The 16,831-nt window shown below is 33.1% G+C and overlaps 5 protein-coding genes across 5 annotated transcripts; 2 read left to right on the top strand and 3 right to left on the bottom strand.

The window, feature by feature from the left end:
* Window positions 1-60: 60 nt before the first annotated feature.
* On the bottom strand, window positions 61-2,279 carry LOC105226872 (WD repeat-containing protein 47). Its single transcript, XM_011205986.4, has 5 exons — window positions 2,088-2,279; window positions 1,575-1,732; window positions 1,109-1,505; window positions 720-943; window positions 61-648 (listed from the first exon to the last, which is right to left on the bottom strand). The coding sequence occupies exons 1-5, from the start codon at window positions 2,118-2,120 to the stop codon at window positions 423-425; spliced, it is 1,038 nt and encodes a 345-aa protein (XP_011204288.2). The 5' UTR covers window positions 2,121-2,279; the 3' UTR covers window positions 61-422.
* Window positions 2,280-2,914: 635 nt separating this feature from the next.
* Window positions 2,915-4,337, top strand: LOC105226869 (uncharacterized). Its single transcript, XM_011205984.4, has 2 exons — window positions 2,915-3,542; window positions 3,609-4,337. Exons 1-2 carry the CDS (start codon window positions 2,955-2,957, stop codon window positions 4,260-4,262), a joined length of 1,242 nt encoding a protein of 413 aa, XP_011204286.1. The 5' UTR covers window positions 2,915-2,954; the 3' UTR covers window positions 4,263-4,337.
* A 778-nt stretch (window positions 4,338-5,115) lies between these two features.
* On the top strand, window positions 5,116-8,288 carry LOC105226868 (tubulin beta-1 chain). Its single transcript, XM_011205983.3, has 2 exons — window positions 5,116-5,364; window positions 6,886-8,288. Exons 1-2 carry the CDS (start codon window positions 5,308-5,310, stop codon window positions 8,170-8,172), a joined length of 1,344 nt encoding a protein of 447 aa, XP_011204285.1. The 5' UTR covers window positions 5,116-5,307; the 3' UTR covers window positions 8,173-8,288.
* A 1,280-nt stretch (window positions 8,289-9,568) lies between these two features.
* Window positions 9,569-16,782, bottom strand: LOC105226867 (probable ATP-dependent RNA helicase DHX35). The gene is made up of 6 exons (XM_011205982.4): window positions 16,498-16,782; window positions 15,623-15,843; window positions 12,957-13,133; window positions 12,304-12,886; window positions 11,905-12,234; window positions 9,569-10,290 (listed from the first exon to the last, which is right to left on the bottom strand). The coding sequence occupies exons 1-6, from the start codon at window positions 16,535-16,537 to the stop codon at window positions 9,596-9,598; spliced, it is 2,046 nt and encodes a 681-aa protein (XP_011204284.2). The 5' UTR covers window positions 16,538-16,782; the 3' UTR covers window positions 9,569-9,595.
* Window positions 13,726-15,804, bottom strand: LOC109579586 (ceramide phosphoethanolamine synthase). Its single transcript, XM_029550434.2, has 2 exons — window positions 15,623-15,804; window positions 13,726-15,222 (listed from the first exon to the last, which is right to left on the bottom strand). The coding sequence occupies exon 2, from the start codon at window positions 15,015-15,017 to the stop codon at window positions 13,908-13,910; it is 1,110 nt and encodes a 369-aa protein (XP_029406294.2). The 5' UTR covers window positions 15,018-15,222; window positions 15,623-15,804; the 3' UTR covers window positions 13,726-13,907.
* Window positions 16,783-16,831: the final 49 nt, after the last annotated feature.

Consider the following 16,831-nt stretch of genomic DNA (forward strand, 5'->3'; position numbering starts at 1 on the left):
TTATTTTTTACTCTGTAAAAGCAAACCAACAACAAGATAAGTATATATTGCAACATTCCGTAAAAGTTACCAGTTCAATTTTTTTTTTATTAAAATATAACTCAAAATTGGCAAACTGATATTTGCAAATAAGTGTGCCTAAACAACAGCAAACAAATCAATAAATTAGTTTTAGTCAAAATCATATAATTTTGTGGCAAGATTATAGTTGGATTATTCGAAACATTACATGTTTATATATGTATGTCTCTACATACGTATATCTATTTAAGTACACGGTTTATTTGAATTATAAATACTATAAAACAATAATTCGTAGATATTAGAATGGTTAAAAATTATTGAGTATTTTATGTGGGTAAAGATCACTGGGGAAATATTAAAGATGAGAGGGAGGGAAGGCACTAGGTTAAACAAAATTTTCAAAACGGCGGCAATGCCCATAGTGTTGATGTCTTATCAGCTGATGTCGAAAGGAAGGAGAAATCAGTCGGATGCCAACGTGCTGATATAGCTTTGTCGCTGTGTTGCGCGACTAACACAGATGGTAGGGGCAGGGTTAAATCGCCTTGCAAATCGGTAAGGACAATATTGTTGTCATATCCACATGTGAGCAAATAATAGGCCGATGGTGAAAAACGTATAGATCTATAACAAAAGGAAGTAATTGATTAACAGTTGTTATGTACTCCGACGTCTGATACACTCTTATAACCCACCTTATATCTGCGGTATGTGGCTGGAAACATTGTATGGGCCGGTTTCCTCGTATGTCAAAAAGCACACATGCGCTATCCTCATGTCCAGAGACCAATAAACGACCAGAAGGGTCAACACATACTGAAGCGACAGGTGAACCAAATGTTGACCCTTGCAGTGTCATTGGAGCAACTGTATTAACACATTCGTTAGAACGCAAGTCCCAAAACCGAATTGTTTTATCCTAAAAATTGAAACATCTGATTTAACAACAGTTTTTAATATCTTAGTGTCCTAAATTTAAGTAAAACAATACTTTTGTTTTGGACACCAGTGTATGTGTGAAAGCTAATGGTATTTTCGAATTAAACATGTCCACTTATATAATAGCTGTGTGTTAAGCAAATACCTGCGATCCCGAAACAAACATAACACCACCCCAATTGTATAATGATAGAATATGTCCACTGTGACCACCGAGCGTCTGATAGGGTGTCGCGGTCGCACAATCGGTAACATAAATTTTGCAATCGCCAGCTCCACCACTTATAAGCAGTCGCGATTTATTTACGGTATCTTCCACGAAACATAGATCCCTAACGGTGCCATCATGCATAGTTAAGTCGATTTCACGCCCTTCTAGTTGTGTTTCATCGTTATTGAAATGCATAAGCTTAACGGTCTTGTCATTTGAACCTGTCGCTATTAATATGCCATCCGCCGACCATGCTGTGCAATAAATTGAGCCTTTATGATGTTTTGTGCGTTTAAATAATACAGTAGGTTGTTGAACTTCATGAAATTTTCTGAAATGAGAGGTTGCATTTTTTTTGAATTTGTAGTTTGAAAATTGTAAATCCAAAATAAATACTCACTTTAATTCAGACAATTGCGGATATTTGCAAATTCGAAATGTTTTCGAATTTGAACCGACAACATATAATTTTCCATTCGGATGGAATTCGGCACAGCGAACAGCCTGGACATCTGTTAATGTGGTGACAGGTAAAAATCTTGGTCGTTTTGGTTCGATCTGCATTTAATAAATATGTATGTAGATGCATAGTAATTTGATCAGTTTCAACATAGCATTAAATTAAAAGCTTTAAAAACTTCATTGATAATATCAATGGGTAAAACTGAATTAACTTTCTCAAAATAGCAGTAAATTCTATATATAAACACAATTCGCTTTGTTTTTGTAAGCACACATACAATAAAGAACACGCATACATATGTATTTCATTTCCATGCACACTAACGCATATTAATAGACCTAAACTGTATATTAGAAACAATGCTAGAAATTTACAGCAAAGCTATCTACTTGAGAATGCAGTTAGCAATTGCAGATTTTTTTTCGTTGTAAAATCCCAATGAATACTCACTTCGTTAACTGTTTTCGTTTTTCCCGAAATCATTTGCAAGAATTAAATATAATTCACTAAAAAACCTATTTATTGCTGACACAATTTGTTTTCACTCCTAAACTTCGATTATGACGTACTAAACTAAAAGTGTATTACCCAAGTCAAATCTAGATTGGAGAAACTTTGTGGCAGTTGAACCATGCTCTATTGTTGTTGTATGAGAAAGTATCTTTCACCTGACTGTAACTTGTAACTTAGCACACTCTGTAAGTAAGCCGCTAGTTAGTAATTAAAGGTCAATTCATGTTTAGTCAAGTACGATCCTTCTGTGGTTTTATTGTTTATAAAATTATATGTTATTATTTATAAATAATGAGATATTCCTAAATAAAAATATTTAGATGAAATGGTTCTCGTAAACAAAAAATATCTAAGGAAATAACAGGAAATATTGTATATTTTTTCAGTTGCTGCAATTATGTATTTGGAATATATGTAAACAAATAAAAACAAAAAAAAAAAAATGAATTTGTTGTTGATAAACAAGAATATCCTAATCAGGTTGTTTATTTTATTTATAGAAAAGCGTAAAAAACACTTATTACCATAGTCACCAAATCAGATATCCTTACATTAATGTCTTTCATTTCCTTAGTTCCATAAAATATCATTTAAAAAGAATAATATTAAATTATAAATATAATTGATAGTTTTAAACATTTATTAATGATAACTGCGATAAATAAATGTAACGATACAGAATAACACCATTGGCTTATTTAAAGGTTAAATGTTTCCAAAATTAAACACGTACTCTCTGACACACTCTGTATTGCTTTTCATTTCTTATTGTATAATCAGACATTACTATTCCTGTAATACAAAATGTTTAGGTTAAAAATACCTCGAACGCAATTTAATTTCGGTTTTCAAATCTGCAGAAATTATTTATCCCATGAATACAAAAATACGTTAGTTGACTTTAACGTGCATGCATTAGAAAGCAACAATGTTCGGACGAAAGGCTATCCGGCGCAAGGTGTCATATTGGTTGACATAGTGAATGGCATTGCACATGATAATAGGGACAACGGATTCAGTGAGTCTTTGTTAAAATTACGTTCAGCACCTGATAAAGCAGCACAGTTCGACGCTACAAATTATGCAATATTCAGGAATTTCCTTGATCACGAGAACGTAGATGAATTACTACCCATAATAAAGAATCGTCTGCAAAGCGGCATATTCATTGACAACTTCATAGGTTGCTACATTTTAAATCAGCTTTTGCAAGAGAATAATTTTATTGGTGCTACCGAGGTCAGCTTGGAAATATTTAAACAGGATTCCTTAGACAATAAATTAGTTACTGGCTTAATTTTGAAATCTATTTTTGAATTCTTGAAATTAAATATTGACCAAATTATTCCACCAGTTGTTAAGGAAAAGAAATCTGGGAAAAAATCGGATGAGGTAAGTAGTGTATAATAAATACCATCAATGCAATGAAATTAATTTGCAACTGTTAAATCATTTTAGAAAAAAATACGTGTAAAGTTCATTCGAAACGAAAGTACGAATCAGCAAGCAGAAGAAATCGGGAAAGCGCTTTGTAGAATATCAGAATTATACCCAAACGAACTTACGGAAAACCTAAAATTATTAGGTGCTTTATTGGATAATAGAAATGATTTAGCAACTTCACTTATAAATAACAAGGAAATCGTCTTCTGCAAACAAACATTAGAACTCTGCCAGTCATTGCTAAAGAATAAGGAAGGTGTTGATGATAACTTAACAAATGGCATAAATCTTCGTTTGGAAGAAGCTGTTGATACCAAAAATATAGATGCTTTGTTGTCGGTATTTTTAGAAGCTGGTAAAAAAGATGAAATCAAACTCATTGAACAACAAAAAGCGAAATACGAGATATGGAAAGAACAAGATACTCTAGAAAAGAGCAAACAAATTAATATTACACCGCCTAGTGAACGAAAAGAGAATATTGAACAGATACTAGCTGATATAAATCAAAACAGACAAAAGCTTTGGTATTTTGAAAACGAAGAATTAATCGATTTAGAGATATTTAAGAAGAATAAAAGTTATCCCAAAAGATGGTTTGGAAAGAAAAAGAAGCCAAAGGTAGTTGATGACAATTACGTTCCACCAGAAATAACTAGAAAAAGCTAATGAACATAGCTGATGTTTTTAATTCACTATGTGAATTTGAAAATAAATACTTTGTTAAATAATTACAAAAAAGAATATTTTTAATTAAATTCTTTGTGGGATATATGATATTTATGATCACAAAAGTAAGGTTTTACAAGGCGTAGCTATATATTTTTTTTAATATAAACATTTTGTAATGCTTCAGATAATGCTGAACCGTTAATTTTTCAATGATCATATAAAAATTTGTGTTCGCTGGGTTCTTTTTTTATTGATTAATTTGGCAGCACTTAAAAGCGATAATCGTTTAAATATTTCTAATTGGGAATACTAATATATAGATGTGTACATATATAAAAACCATACTAATAATTTTTAATAACTTAAAATAATGTTTAATTATATAAATATTTTAGTCAGTGTGCAACGTGCTAAATTTGAAAATAACAAACTTTCAGTGCTGCCAATACCAATAAGAAACTAAACATAATCGGATTTAATTATTTATATAATTGTTTGATTAATCATACAAGTAGAATTATGTACAAAATCCAAAAATGACTTTATTAGGGGAAATTCACACCTTGCAATTTTCATTAAAATTTAGACCTTCACCATTATATTATGAATATGATAAAAGTTAGTTGATGAATATCAACTAATTATTGTGTTAAATATTATTTAATTTAATAGGTTTCGCGGAAAACTAAAACTAATTGGAATGTGAAGTGTTATATCAAACCAGCTCGCATATTTATTTAATTAAAATACATCCGTGAAGAAGTGGAAAAAGTGCGCTATAAATATTACGCACATTATTTAACATTTTGTCGCTGATTTAATATTTATGAAAAGAAGATTTTGGCAACTCTGTGCGGTAGCGTCGGCCAATACAAGACGTATTGGGCGTTGTCTACTAGGTAAAAAGGGCGGTTGAAGCGCTAGCTGTTTTTAGAAAGTAACCATAGCTTGCAGTAATCAGTTGTTCAAACAGCAACGTTGGGAATTTGCGAAAGTTATATTTGTATTTAAGTTGAAAGTGTATTAAATTTTATTGTACAAAATGAGAGAAATCGTTCACATTCAAGCTGGTCAGTGCGGTAACCAGATTGGAGCTAAGGTAAGTTAATAAATAAGTGTAAATAATCAACATTAAGTTAAAAGCAACTAAATTAAACAATTGTAATAAATTTGAATAAAATCGATTGATTACACGTAGTAGTGCACAAGTATATGTATATAAATACTATATAAGTAGAGAAATCAATATTTTCCGGGTCACATACAACTAATTGGACAATTTCGGTGTAGATACATCTTTATATATGATATGAAAAAGGATTGTCAAGAGATTTTAATGTAGATCTAAAACAAACCGGCCAGGTGTTCATTTGTTGACCACAATGTACAGTTTTGCAGAGGAAATTTTGCTGAATACGGATGCCGCATTGTATCTACCACAAGCTGTCGCTTATGTTATGTACATACATATTTATATCCGGCGTTTTGCGAAACTACCAGCACATTTCGATATATGAGATATGACATGAAAGTTTCACAGCTCGAATTCCTTTAGAAAATCTTGGAAGTAGTAATGAAAAGGCGATATTCACATAATTTGAAGCTAGTTCGTTTCACCGAATGAGTTCGTGGTCATTAAAGTGACGTCGACATTTTGTGCAAGTTTTGTATATACATAAGTGGTTAGAGAGGTTAGAACGAAGAGTTCGCGTTAGCTTTTATGCGTGTATATGTACATAGTATACTTGTATAGGTATAAATGTGTATATACAATTTTCGCCGGTATGAATCACATAAAATTTTATGTACTCAATAGAGAAAAACTAGTTGGAGAAATTAGGTTTTCTTTGATGTAAATACTTTTCCAATTAAGTTTGTATTTAAGAGATAATTAAAAAAGTTGGTTGTTTATTTTCCTTGTACGATATGACTGAAGTAACAGCTGTCGTTTAACAAACAAAAGGCGAGTCAAATTGATTAATTAGAACACCCACATAATTTTTTTTTATGTTGGAAACTATTTAACCTCCCACACCTTGAAATTTGTCTTCAAAATGACGTAAGCTTGAAAATAGTTTTAGTGTTCATACTTTAAGTTAAGATTTGGTGACGTAAGTGTTTTGCCGCAATCAATTTATACCTTATATGAAACTATGCCAGTATATATACCACATATACCTAGGTGGGCACATATGTACGGTACGCATTGGTGTACATAAATGTGAACAACAGTAGTCTGAAGATTTTTGCCCACGTATCGCCTTGGCTTATGATTCGCGATGACTTCATCACTTAAAAAATGCTAAACATGGTTGTGGGTAAACAAGTTCTACTGCTATATGTATAAAAGTAAGCGATAAATGGTAATAGTGAAATAATTTGTGTATTATGCACGTACATATATACCAAACGTACATGCATATATTTACACAAATCAATAATCTTATACATGCAAACGTAGCAGCGAGTAATATATATGTACATACATACATGTATGTCAAATCAAGATGAGAAAGTTTAGTATACTATACATTTGAAGCTATAATTAAAAAATTATATTATTTTTTCTACAAATATACTAATTAACATAATATATTTCCTTTTTTTAATTTAATTTTAGTTCTGGGAGATCATCTCGGACGAACATGGAATTGATGCTACTGGTGCCTATCATGGTGATAGTGATTTGCAATTAGAACGCATCAACGTATATTATAATGAGGCGTCGGGTGGAAAGTATGTGCCACGCGCAGTCCTTGTTGATTTGGAACCTGGCACTATGGATTCAGTGCGCTCAGGACCTTTCGGACAAATTTTCCGTCCAGATAACTTTGTCTTCGGACAATCTGGTGCCGGTAACAATTGGGCGAAGGGCCATTACACAGAAGGTGCTGAATTGGTCGACTCTGTGCTCGATGTTGTCCGCAAAGAGGCTGAATCCTGCGACTGCCTACAAGGATTCCAACTGACACATTCCTTGGGTGGTGGCACTGGTTCTGGTATGGGAACCTTACTCATCTCCAAAATCCGTGAAGAATACCCCGACAGAATAATGAACACATACTCAGTTGTACCCTCACCTAAAGTATCAGACACAGTTGTTGAACCTTACAACGCGACCCTCTCCGTGCATCAATTGGTTGAAAATACAGATGAAACCTATTGTATCGATAACGAAGCTTTGTATGATATTTGCTTCCGCACACTGAAATTGACCACCCCAACATATGGCGATTTGAACCATTTGGTCTCATTGACAATGTCCGGTGTAACCACCTGCCTTCGATTCCCTGGTCAACTGAACGCTGACTTACGCAAACTAGCAGTGAATATGGTTCCTTTCCCTCGATTACATTTCTTCATGCCTGGTTTTGCTCCTTTGACATCACGAGGATCTCAACAGTACCGTGCTCTCACCGTGCCAGAACTTACACAACAAATGTTCGATGCCAAGAACATGATGGCTGCCTGCGATCCACGACACGGACGTTATCTCACTGTTGCTGCTATCTTCCGTGGACGTATGTCTATGAAGGAAGTTGACGAACAAATGCTGAATATCCAAAACAAGAACAGCTCATACTTCGTCGAATGGATCCCCAATAATGTTAAGACTGCCGTTTGCGATATTCCACCAAGAGGTTTGAAAATGTCGGCTACATTTATTGGTAACTCGACAGCTATTCAGGAATTGTTCAAACGTATTTCGGAACAGTTCACTGCTATGTTCCGTAGGAAAGCTTTCTTGCATTGGTACACAGGCGAAGGCATGGACGAGATGGAATTCACTGAGGCTGAAAGTAACATGAACGATTTGGTCTCCGAATACCAACAGTATCAAGAAGCCACTGCTGACGAAGATGCCGAATTCGAAGAAGAGCAAGAAGCTGAGGTCGATGAAAATTAAATTTTCACAAAATGAATGCTCAAACTTTCGATGGGACGGCGAAATCGAATTGTATTTTTATTTAATTGAATAAAGTCAGTTGGCTTCAAAAGTTCGAAAATTGCAAAAAAAAGAAATTGTTTTACTTGTAGGAAAATAAGAATTGAGAAAAAACTAGACTAACAAAAAATTTAGGTACATAAGATTCTTAAAAAACCGAACAAGTATAGTAGAGAAAAAATTAGGTTCATAAGAATATTAAAAAACCGAATAAGTATAGTAGAGAGAAAAAATGTCTTCATGGCGGCCCTTATGCTTAGGAGCCAGAGGGTCTTAGATATATTGTATGTGCGCACATACATATGTCTGCGATCATATTTGTTTCCATTGCTGCAACGGAAAATGTATACATATTTACTCGGACAGTATTGCGCTCGGATGTGTACATTACACTAACCTATCCCAAGTAAGGAATCGCAGCTGATTAAAAGGAATGCGTAGGTTTTTAATTTTTGTTGTTCTTTAGCTCACAGCATCTGCTATATGAATACATACATAGGTACATGCTTATGTACTTAAATAAATATATACTCATTTAGCACCACTTTTATGTACATATGAATGTATATATATATTTACAAGTGTATGTATACATACATACATATATAAGTTTTTTTAAATGCATATATATCTACTTATGCACATACATACATACATATATGCGTAACTATATACATTTTTTTTTGTAAATATATAAATATCTATTTTGGTTTCGTAGTAAACAACAAATATTTTTTCTAGAAGTTTACGAATTTTCTCGGAACGGTAGAAACGCCTAAAAGTATGCATATTGTATTTCTGTTTATGTGGGTGTGTATGTTTTTCTTCTTGCTTATGAGTCATATTTTCAGGCATGCTTTCAGGCGTTTAGCTGAAATCAGAATTCATAAGCACTAACAAATTGTAAATGCATGTGTAATTTCATGAACAACAACAAATGTCTTAACTGTGTGCATTCCACCCTTATAAAAGGGTTTGGCTTTGCCACAACCCGGAATTGTATCCGGAAGAGTGACTCATTTTGTTAATTGTTTATGTAGTTACTATGGGAATTTTTACCACTTATTTATTGCTCAGGTAGACTATTCATGGCGGTGACCAAACGATAATAATATATGTATGTATGTAATTTTTAATATACACACTCGTGCATACATACGCTTGATGGTTGGGCCAGAGTACATTTTTTGCAATTTTTACTACATACGGCAACGTGTCACGGGTCTTTAATGTAAAATTGAAAGTTGGCAACATTGTTGCAGAGCGAACAGCACTGTTGTATGTTGCTTAAAACTGAATTCAAATTCCAGAGTGGAAGCTTCAAACCAAATTACTTTCAAATAACTATTACAGTCAATTAAAAAAATTATTTCAATTGTTTTATTTATACGTTATTTTGTATAGATGTTTTGCAATAATAGTGTGATGATAGTTCAGCTAACCATTCTTCCTTAATCACCGTTATGTTGCTCATAAAAATCTTTGTTGTATGAATGAGTTCAGTAAAAACAATATATTGCGGTTGCGGTAGTGTGTATAATGATGAAAGTGGATGTATGTGCAAGTCAAGACCTTCTTGAATTCGCTTGTACACACCCGTATAATGCAAATATGCTGCATTGAGAAAAAATGCCGATGTAATACATTTGCAAATCGTCTCCACATTTCCATTGCATGATTTTAGCGGTAAATTTAGATGCTTTTTGGCTATTTTGACAAGTTGCTGCCGCAATTCATACGCACAATTGAGATTGCGATAATTCAAATAGTATGTGCGACAAAATTGTTTGCTTTGATCGTTTTCAATAAATGCCGTAAATACATTTAACATTGTAATTAAATCACCTTCGGCCACTTCGAAGTTACGTTTCGCAACGCGTGCCTTAATCTGTCCCTGACCTGTAGCTGGGTGAGCGAAAACTGTTTCCACTTGAAGCATAGCGATTATTGTCAGAATCTCTTCGGAACAATTCATCGAACCGGACATATAAAGCATACGACTGAGCATTGGCGGTAATGGCATTTCGGCCATGAAATAACCCAGTGGCTTTGTAAGATTTCCTTCGTTATTAATGGCTCCTGCAAAGAAGAAATTAAGAAGTTTTTGTTTATTCTCAACATATGTACATACATACAACTGTTTAAATTGTGCTTAAAATCTCTTCAAATTTGAATCTCTGTAGCATTTCTTTTGTCTATTATGCAATATATTTTAATATAATTCGAGATATTTAGTATATGAAAGGCTTTCCTTCAAAACATTGATAAAATAAGAATATTACAAAAACTCTTATCAAAAAGACAGCTTCGCCTCATTCCTCTCTTTTCATTTAGAACTGCTTTACCAGCAATAAATGCCGTTAAGACAAATGTGAGAGCGCTCGAAGGGAAGAGTACAATATAGGAAACGGAAAACAGTTAAACATATGAATTTGTAGAAATGCAGATTTTTGAAGAGATCAAGGGAATGAGAGATTTTTTATAATAACATGTAAGTGTAAATTCATTAATGTCCCGTTATGCTCGTAATATGACAGCTCGCGTCAAATATTTGCAGTGAGGATATACGATAAAAGCGCAATTTGTGCAAAATTGTTCGATTATAAATTGGTTAAACCGGTTATTAGTTTAAATAAGTGTTTTTTTAGTTAATAAATCTCATTGCTGGTGAAAAGTGTAATAAAGTTTGCGATAATTTCATAAATATATATACAGTGAAATACCCTATTACGGACAGTCTTCACAGTCGGACATCTCCCATAACTGGACATATTTCATGAACACAGGTTCTCACTATTATTTTCCTACAAAAGAAATTTCTATAACCGGATATGAGAACGTCCCAATGACTGGACACGGACTATTTTACTAATATTTCGATCAAATTATTTCTGATAAACGGACAAGAATTCATACAATTTGTCAAGAAAGTTGTATATAAACAATTTATAATTTTTTTTTTAATTCTTATTAATTTTTGTATTATTTTGAGATAGTTTTTTAAGAACAATACGAAAAGTGATCACAGCAAACAAATTGTGTTGCGCTGGTGCTGTCTGGTTGGCGGTGGCTCGACGGAAACTAATTGCCATATATTCACTCTTTGCTGACATTGGCTCGCGTTTATTTAATAGAATTATAGTCCTGAGTTGCAGCTTATGATTTTAAAAATACATTTTAACACTCGTTTTGCCATTAAATAATATGTAGACATCTCTTTTAGTCGGACAAAAACACTGCGCGGTGGATGTCCTGTTATGAGGAATTTCACTGTATATTACTATCTGCGATCTGATGTCGGGTCGGACATTTTGTGCTTATCCATAGTAATATAATATAAATACGAGGCGTGAAATTGAATGTGAGTGATTAAAGTATGCGTAAAAGTGATCAAATATGAAACAGGTTCATATAAATAGTATTTTTTTTTAAATTAGATTGTGGATTGAATAGAAAGCAGATGCTTGGTGTTTTTAAGTCACAAACATAGCAGGCATGGCGATCTAACCGGTACTGGCGGTTATTGTGTACAGAAATTAAGGTATATAAATAACTTTTGGAACAACAAATTTATTGCCCACTAAACTGTTATGTCGGTAAGTGTTTTAATTATTAATTTAGAGCTAAATATTCGATTGCACTGGGGTTTAACAAATTGAAATTGATGTAAAAAGACTTATTCTCTGCACTTACCTAGAGCATGTAGTGTTTCTAAAGCAGCCAATACATTTTTGGCCGGCGGTGGGGAGGGAAAATTGAATTTCAAAATATTACTAATTCCTAGTGCTTTTATATTTAATATCATTGCACTCAATTCACATCGTCTTATTTCTGGTGGGAATCGATCGGGTAATTTTTCAAAATCTTCTTCCGTATAAAGACGATACACTTTTCCGGGGCGTGTGCGTCCGGCACGTCCAGCTCTCTGCAAAGAAGTAGCTTTGCTAATGGGCACTACGACCAACTGATCTGTCGCACTATCTGAGTCGAACCACTTTAATTTAATAAACCCACAGTCAACCACTGAAATATAATTTTGTTTATATAAAAAAAAAATCTTTTGAAAATGAGATATAAAAAGTTTAATTTTACCATATACAACACCCGGTATAGTGATCGAAGTTTCAGCGATATTTGTTGCAAATATAACTTTACGTACACCTTTCTCCGCGGCAAAAAATACTTTTAATTGCTCTTTATGTGTTAAAGATCCATACATGGGTACAGGCTGCAATGTGTTATCGTCTTTTAAATTGATGTAGTCCTTTGTTAAACTCACAGCTTGTAGTACTTCCTCTTGCCCCGTGAGAAAAACTAAAATATCACCTTGAGCTTCTTTCTTATGAATTTTCCATACAGTCTCAACGGCTTCATTTACATAGTCCGCACATGGATTGCTTAGATAAAATATGCTAATCGGATGTGTTCGACCTTCAACAGATAATATTATGCTTGAATTAGTTTTGAAGAAGTCGGCGAAAGTGTCAGCATCAATGGTGGCTGACGATATAATTAATTTTAGTGTAGGTCTCTTGTTGACCACTTTCTTCAACAGGCCGATAATAATGTCTGTTATTAAATTACGTTCATGTGCTTCATCAATCACAACAACACTGTAACGCATTAATAAGGGATCTGTGAGGAGTTCGCGCAATAGAATGCCTTCTGTCATATACTATTAAAAAGAATATAAAAATAAATGTTTATCTGTTTGTTGTTTGTTTAAGCAATTTGATATTCCTTACCTTTATAGCTGTAGCTTCGGATGTTTTTTCCAAAAATTTTACCACAAACCCGACAGTACTACCGACAACTTCACCACGTTCCAGTGCTACACGATTTGCTAAAGTTATGGCGGATATGCGACGTGGTTGTGTTATACCGATTTCGCCCTTTGTATGCCAACCCAATTCGTAGAGGTACTTGAAAAAGAAAATTGGTTAATTTATAACACATTTTTACATCATGTTGATAAATAATATTGAATTTGAACTTTTACGAATCGCACAAAAATATTTCAAGCCCTTGCAGAGATTCAAATTTGTATTTCCGCTAAGAAATTTTGAAACTAAAAATTGTTATATGTGAGCTGGTGTACGGAAAGGGGGCTTAGGTGTCAAAAAATCATTTTCATTTTTTCGTTGATTCGGATGGAAGATGAGATGCTTAACAGCTGTTTCCCAGAAAACTAGTTTTCGCACGTTAGCTCCCTTTTTGTAGACCAGGTCACATATGTGTTACGAATATTTATTAATTTTGCATTTTTCTCATTTTTTGTGTTCAATTGATTGAATTCATTTAGTTCAGCTCTTCCCACCACAATTGGAAATTAAAATTCTTGCTTAAACAAATACAAATATTTTATTGATACTTTTTATATTCGAACTACCTTAAAACTTATTAGAGCGATAAATTTTTAGCAAATTTAAGAGCTCTTTGTATTTTAGCTTTTATACTTAAGAATATCGATTGAATCCACCCATACCTACCGCATTTGGAAAGTAAAATGCTCTCTTACACAAATACATAACTTATTTAGCGTTTTATTAAAAATCAACACAATTTGTTCTTTATTTTAGTATACATATTTTGCAGGTATTTTATATATATATAGTGTTAAATTTTACATAAAATATCTTCGATTCAATAACAATTCACATTTTGTACAAACACGACATTTAGAAAAAGAAAATGGATCAAAACGATGTATTATTACCGGATACAGTGTTAAAAATGAAATTATGAGCCTCTAAAACATGCATTTCTGTGATACAAATTACAATTAACAGTACAATATAACCGACGTATTGTATAGCCTTTAAGAAGTCCCACAATTTATCGCAAAATATACTTAACAAAACTAGATGTAGCAAGGAATGCACATTAACTATTCGCCACATCCACGCAACACATAAAAACCACGCTGATTTAAAGGTTATGTTCTGTCGAATGAATTGTGTTGGCGTTACATCATTACGCTCCAACATGTCTTGGTATACGGCGATATAGCGATTCCAAGCAGTCGAGCTAACAAGCAGCTGCCCTGTGAAGGTTAAAACTTTCTTGACCACCTTTGGTGTCATTGATTTGGCTTTAGGCCTCGTAACAGGTTCAGGTAGTTTTGATTCACTCATTGGTAGTTGAGAGTAACCACGGCGTGGTGGATTGTTTTTCAGGTAAAAGAAAATACCCAAAAGTAAGGCTATACAACCCAGACCATCACAAAGGCCATCGATATAATAACCGGATGTACCAACTTCAGATCGTTCTCCGTGTATATTCTTTTTAGCGCGCGCCACATGACCGTCTAGGTCGTCTAAGAAGGTGCGTAATTGAAAGAGTACCACACCCAAACGGCGATAGCCCAAATTATCCGATGAAACCATTTTACCCGCAATGCATGCAACTCCTACATGGAAGAACGATATCATATTTGCTGTGATGAAATTGCTCCGGGATATCCCGACGATATTGTCAAATATAGTTGCAAGCGGTGCAAATAGATAATGATTCGTATGGTCAAGGAGTACAGCTTTCACCGTCACGTGACATAAAGGATTCACATCACACGATAACATATGATGGCGCTCATAGTAACTGACCGATTTTATCATTGTATAATCTGTAGTTGCTTCACCGCCTAATGCATTATTCGCTAATAAAGTTGTATTTATGTGGTAATCTCGTTCGATTGCATATCTTTGTATACGTAAATATAACTGAATGTCCATAAATATATAAAATGCCAATAAAGCGAAGAGAAGGCATAGTAATATTTTACTAACTTGTGAGCTTGGACCCACCATTTCTCAATACAATCTTTTTGTTGGTAGGTATATGTATGTGTGTGTGAAAACTTTGTTATATGCGTAAAAGTTTATAAAAATTTTTCTCTTGTGTTAATTTTTTTAAGGAAATTTAGTTTTTATTGAATTGCTCCAATTAGCACCGGAAATAAACGTTCATGTCACAATAGTTGTGTGTACGAGCAAATATGGTTGAAATGTGAATCTGGAAAAAATATCACTTAACGTAAACAAAACCTTTATAAAGAATATAACAAAAACCGCAAGCAAATAAACGACATTGCATTTTATCGCATTTCGGAAATATAAGTTTCATTGTAAATGAGCATACTCATTTTCTTAGAATCAACTGTATTCCTTTGCGTACCCAAGTATGGTTTAATAATGCAGAATAAGATCTACAAGAGTTTTCTAATATACTTTTGATTTATAATAGTCGAACATACTTTTAACCCATAATACTCTATCATAACATGGTTCTAAAATTACGATATTAATTTTTTATAATAAAGCCAAATATTTATAAAAAAAAAAAATGAACATCTCACAACCTAGACTTAAATAGTTTTTTCGAGGAATAAAAATTTTAGAAAAAATTCTAATACCTGTGGTAGTTGTGTGCTCTTTCCGCTACCGGTTTCGCCAACTAATATCAAAACCTGATTTTTTTCCAAACAATATAATATATCTCTGCGGTACTTATGAATAGGAAGTCGCTTTCGTTGTTCAATTATTGGTAAATTATGATTTGCATTGAATACAAAACACGATTCCGTTTCATTAGTAGTAACATAATCATCCCTTCTTGACCCTACTTCATCGACATCTGGAAAAAATTAGAAAGTAATTTGTTGGTAAAATTCAAATAGACGGGTTGTTCTACTCTGTCTCTTGCTAAAAATTTTCGGTTATAATGCTTCGAATTAATGCTGTGTTACTTCAATCCAATACCTATATCTTTACTAAATTTAAATTTGACTAACAATTTTTGATATATGAACTATATGACTATAAAAAATACTAATCATTCTCGTTAACGATAACGTGTTTCATCGTAGTCATCATATGTTGACTAATGATAACATGCTATGAATTATTTACCTTTAATCCCAATTAATATATTAAGAAATTGTATATACACACATATACATACTTATATAGACTCAATACTTTATCTGAAACTAAGCTATCGCTGCAAATGAAGTATATATGTATAATCTACCACCTGATCAACATGGTATGCTCGTAAAAATGATGTTTACACCTAACGTTTATACTTTGTAATCAATATGGAAAGAATTCAATTACTTTTTTAAGGTGCACGTCAGTTGTTATTACTCAGCACAAATGCAAAAATACGTTTTATTTATAGAAGAACGAAAGCTATTTAGGCCACTACCACAAAAAGTATTTACCACTTTTATTTTGTTTATTTGCTTGCTTTTTTTAATGCATATCTTATATCGATGTGTGTACAAACCTGGGGCAAGAAAATTCGGTTTCAGTTGTAGTGAAACCATAATACTCCAGTATTTATAGACAATTTTCGTGTACAATTTCCTTTTTTAACAATATTGACGATTATGACTACGGAGACTTCACTCTTAATTAATAAACCAAATTGTGGTTTGTTATTTTCTAAGGAGCAAAAGCAAATTATTGAAACACAACAGCGTACTCAATTGAAAAATACATTGACACAGGGTGTGTTAAGTTAATTTTTAAATTTGCACAGTGTGTACAGGAATGTGAAAAATGTTTTATGTATACGAATTTAACCTATTTTGCTAACTGTTTCGAGATAGTACTTCAAT

Source organism: Bactrocera dorsalis, unplaced genomic scaffold, assembly GCF_023373825.1.
Source record: "Bactrocera dorsalis isolate Fly_Bdor unplaced genomic scaffold, ASM2337382v1 BdCtg075, whole genome shotgun sequence".
NCBI classification, from domain to species: Eukaryota; Metazoa; Arthropoda; class Insecta; order Diptera; family Tephritidae; genus Bactrocera; species Bactrocera dorsalis.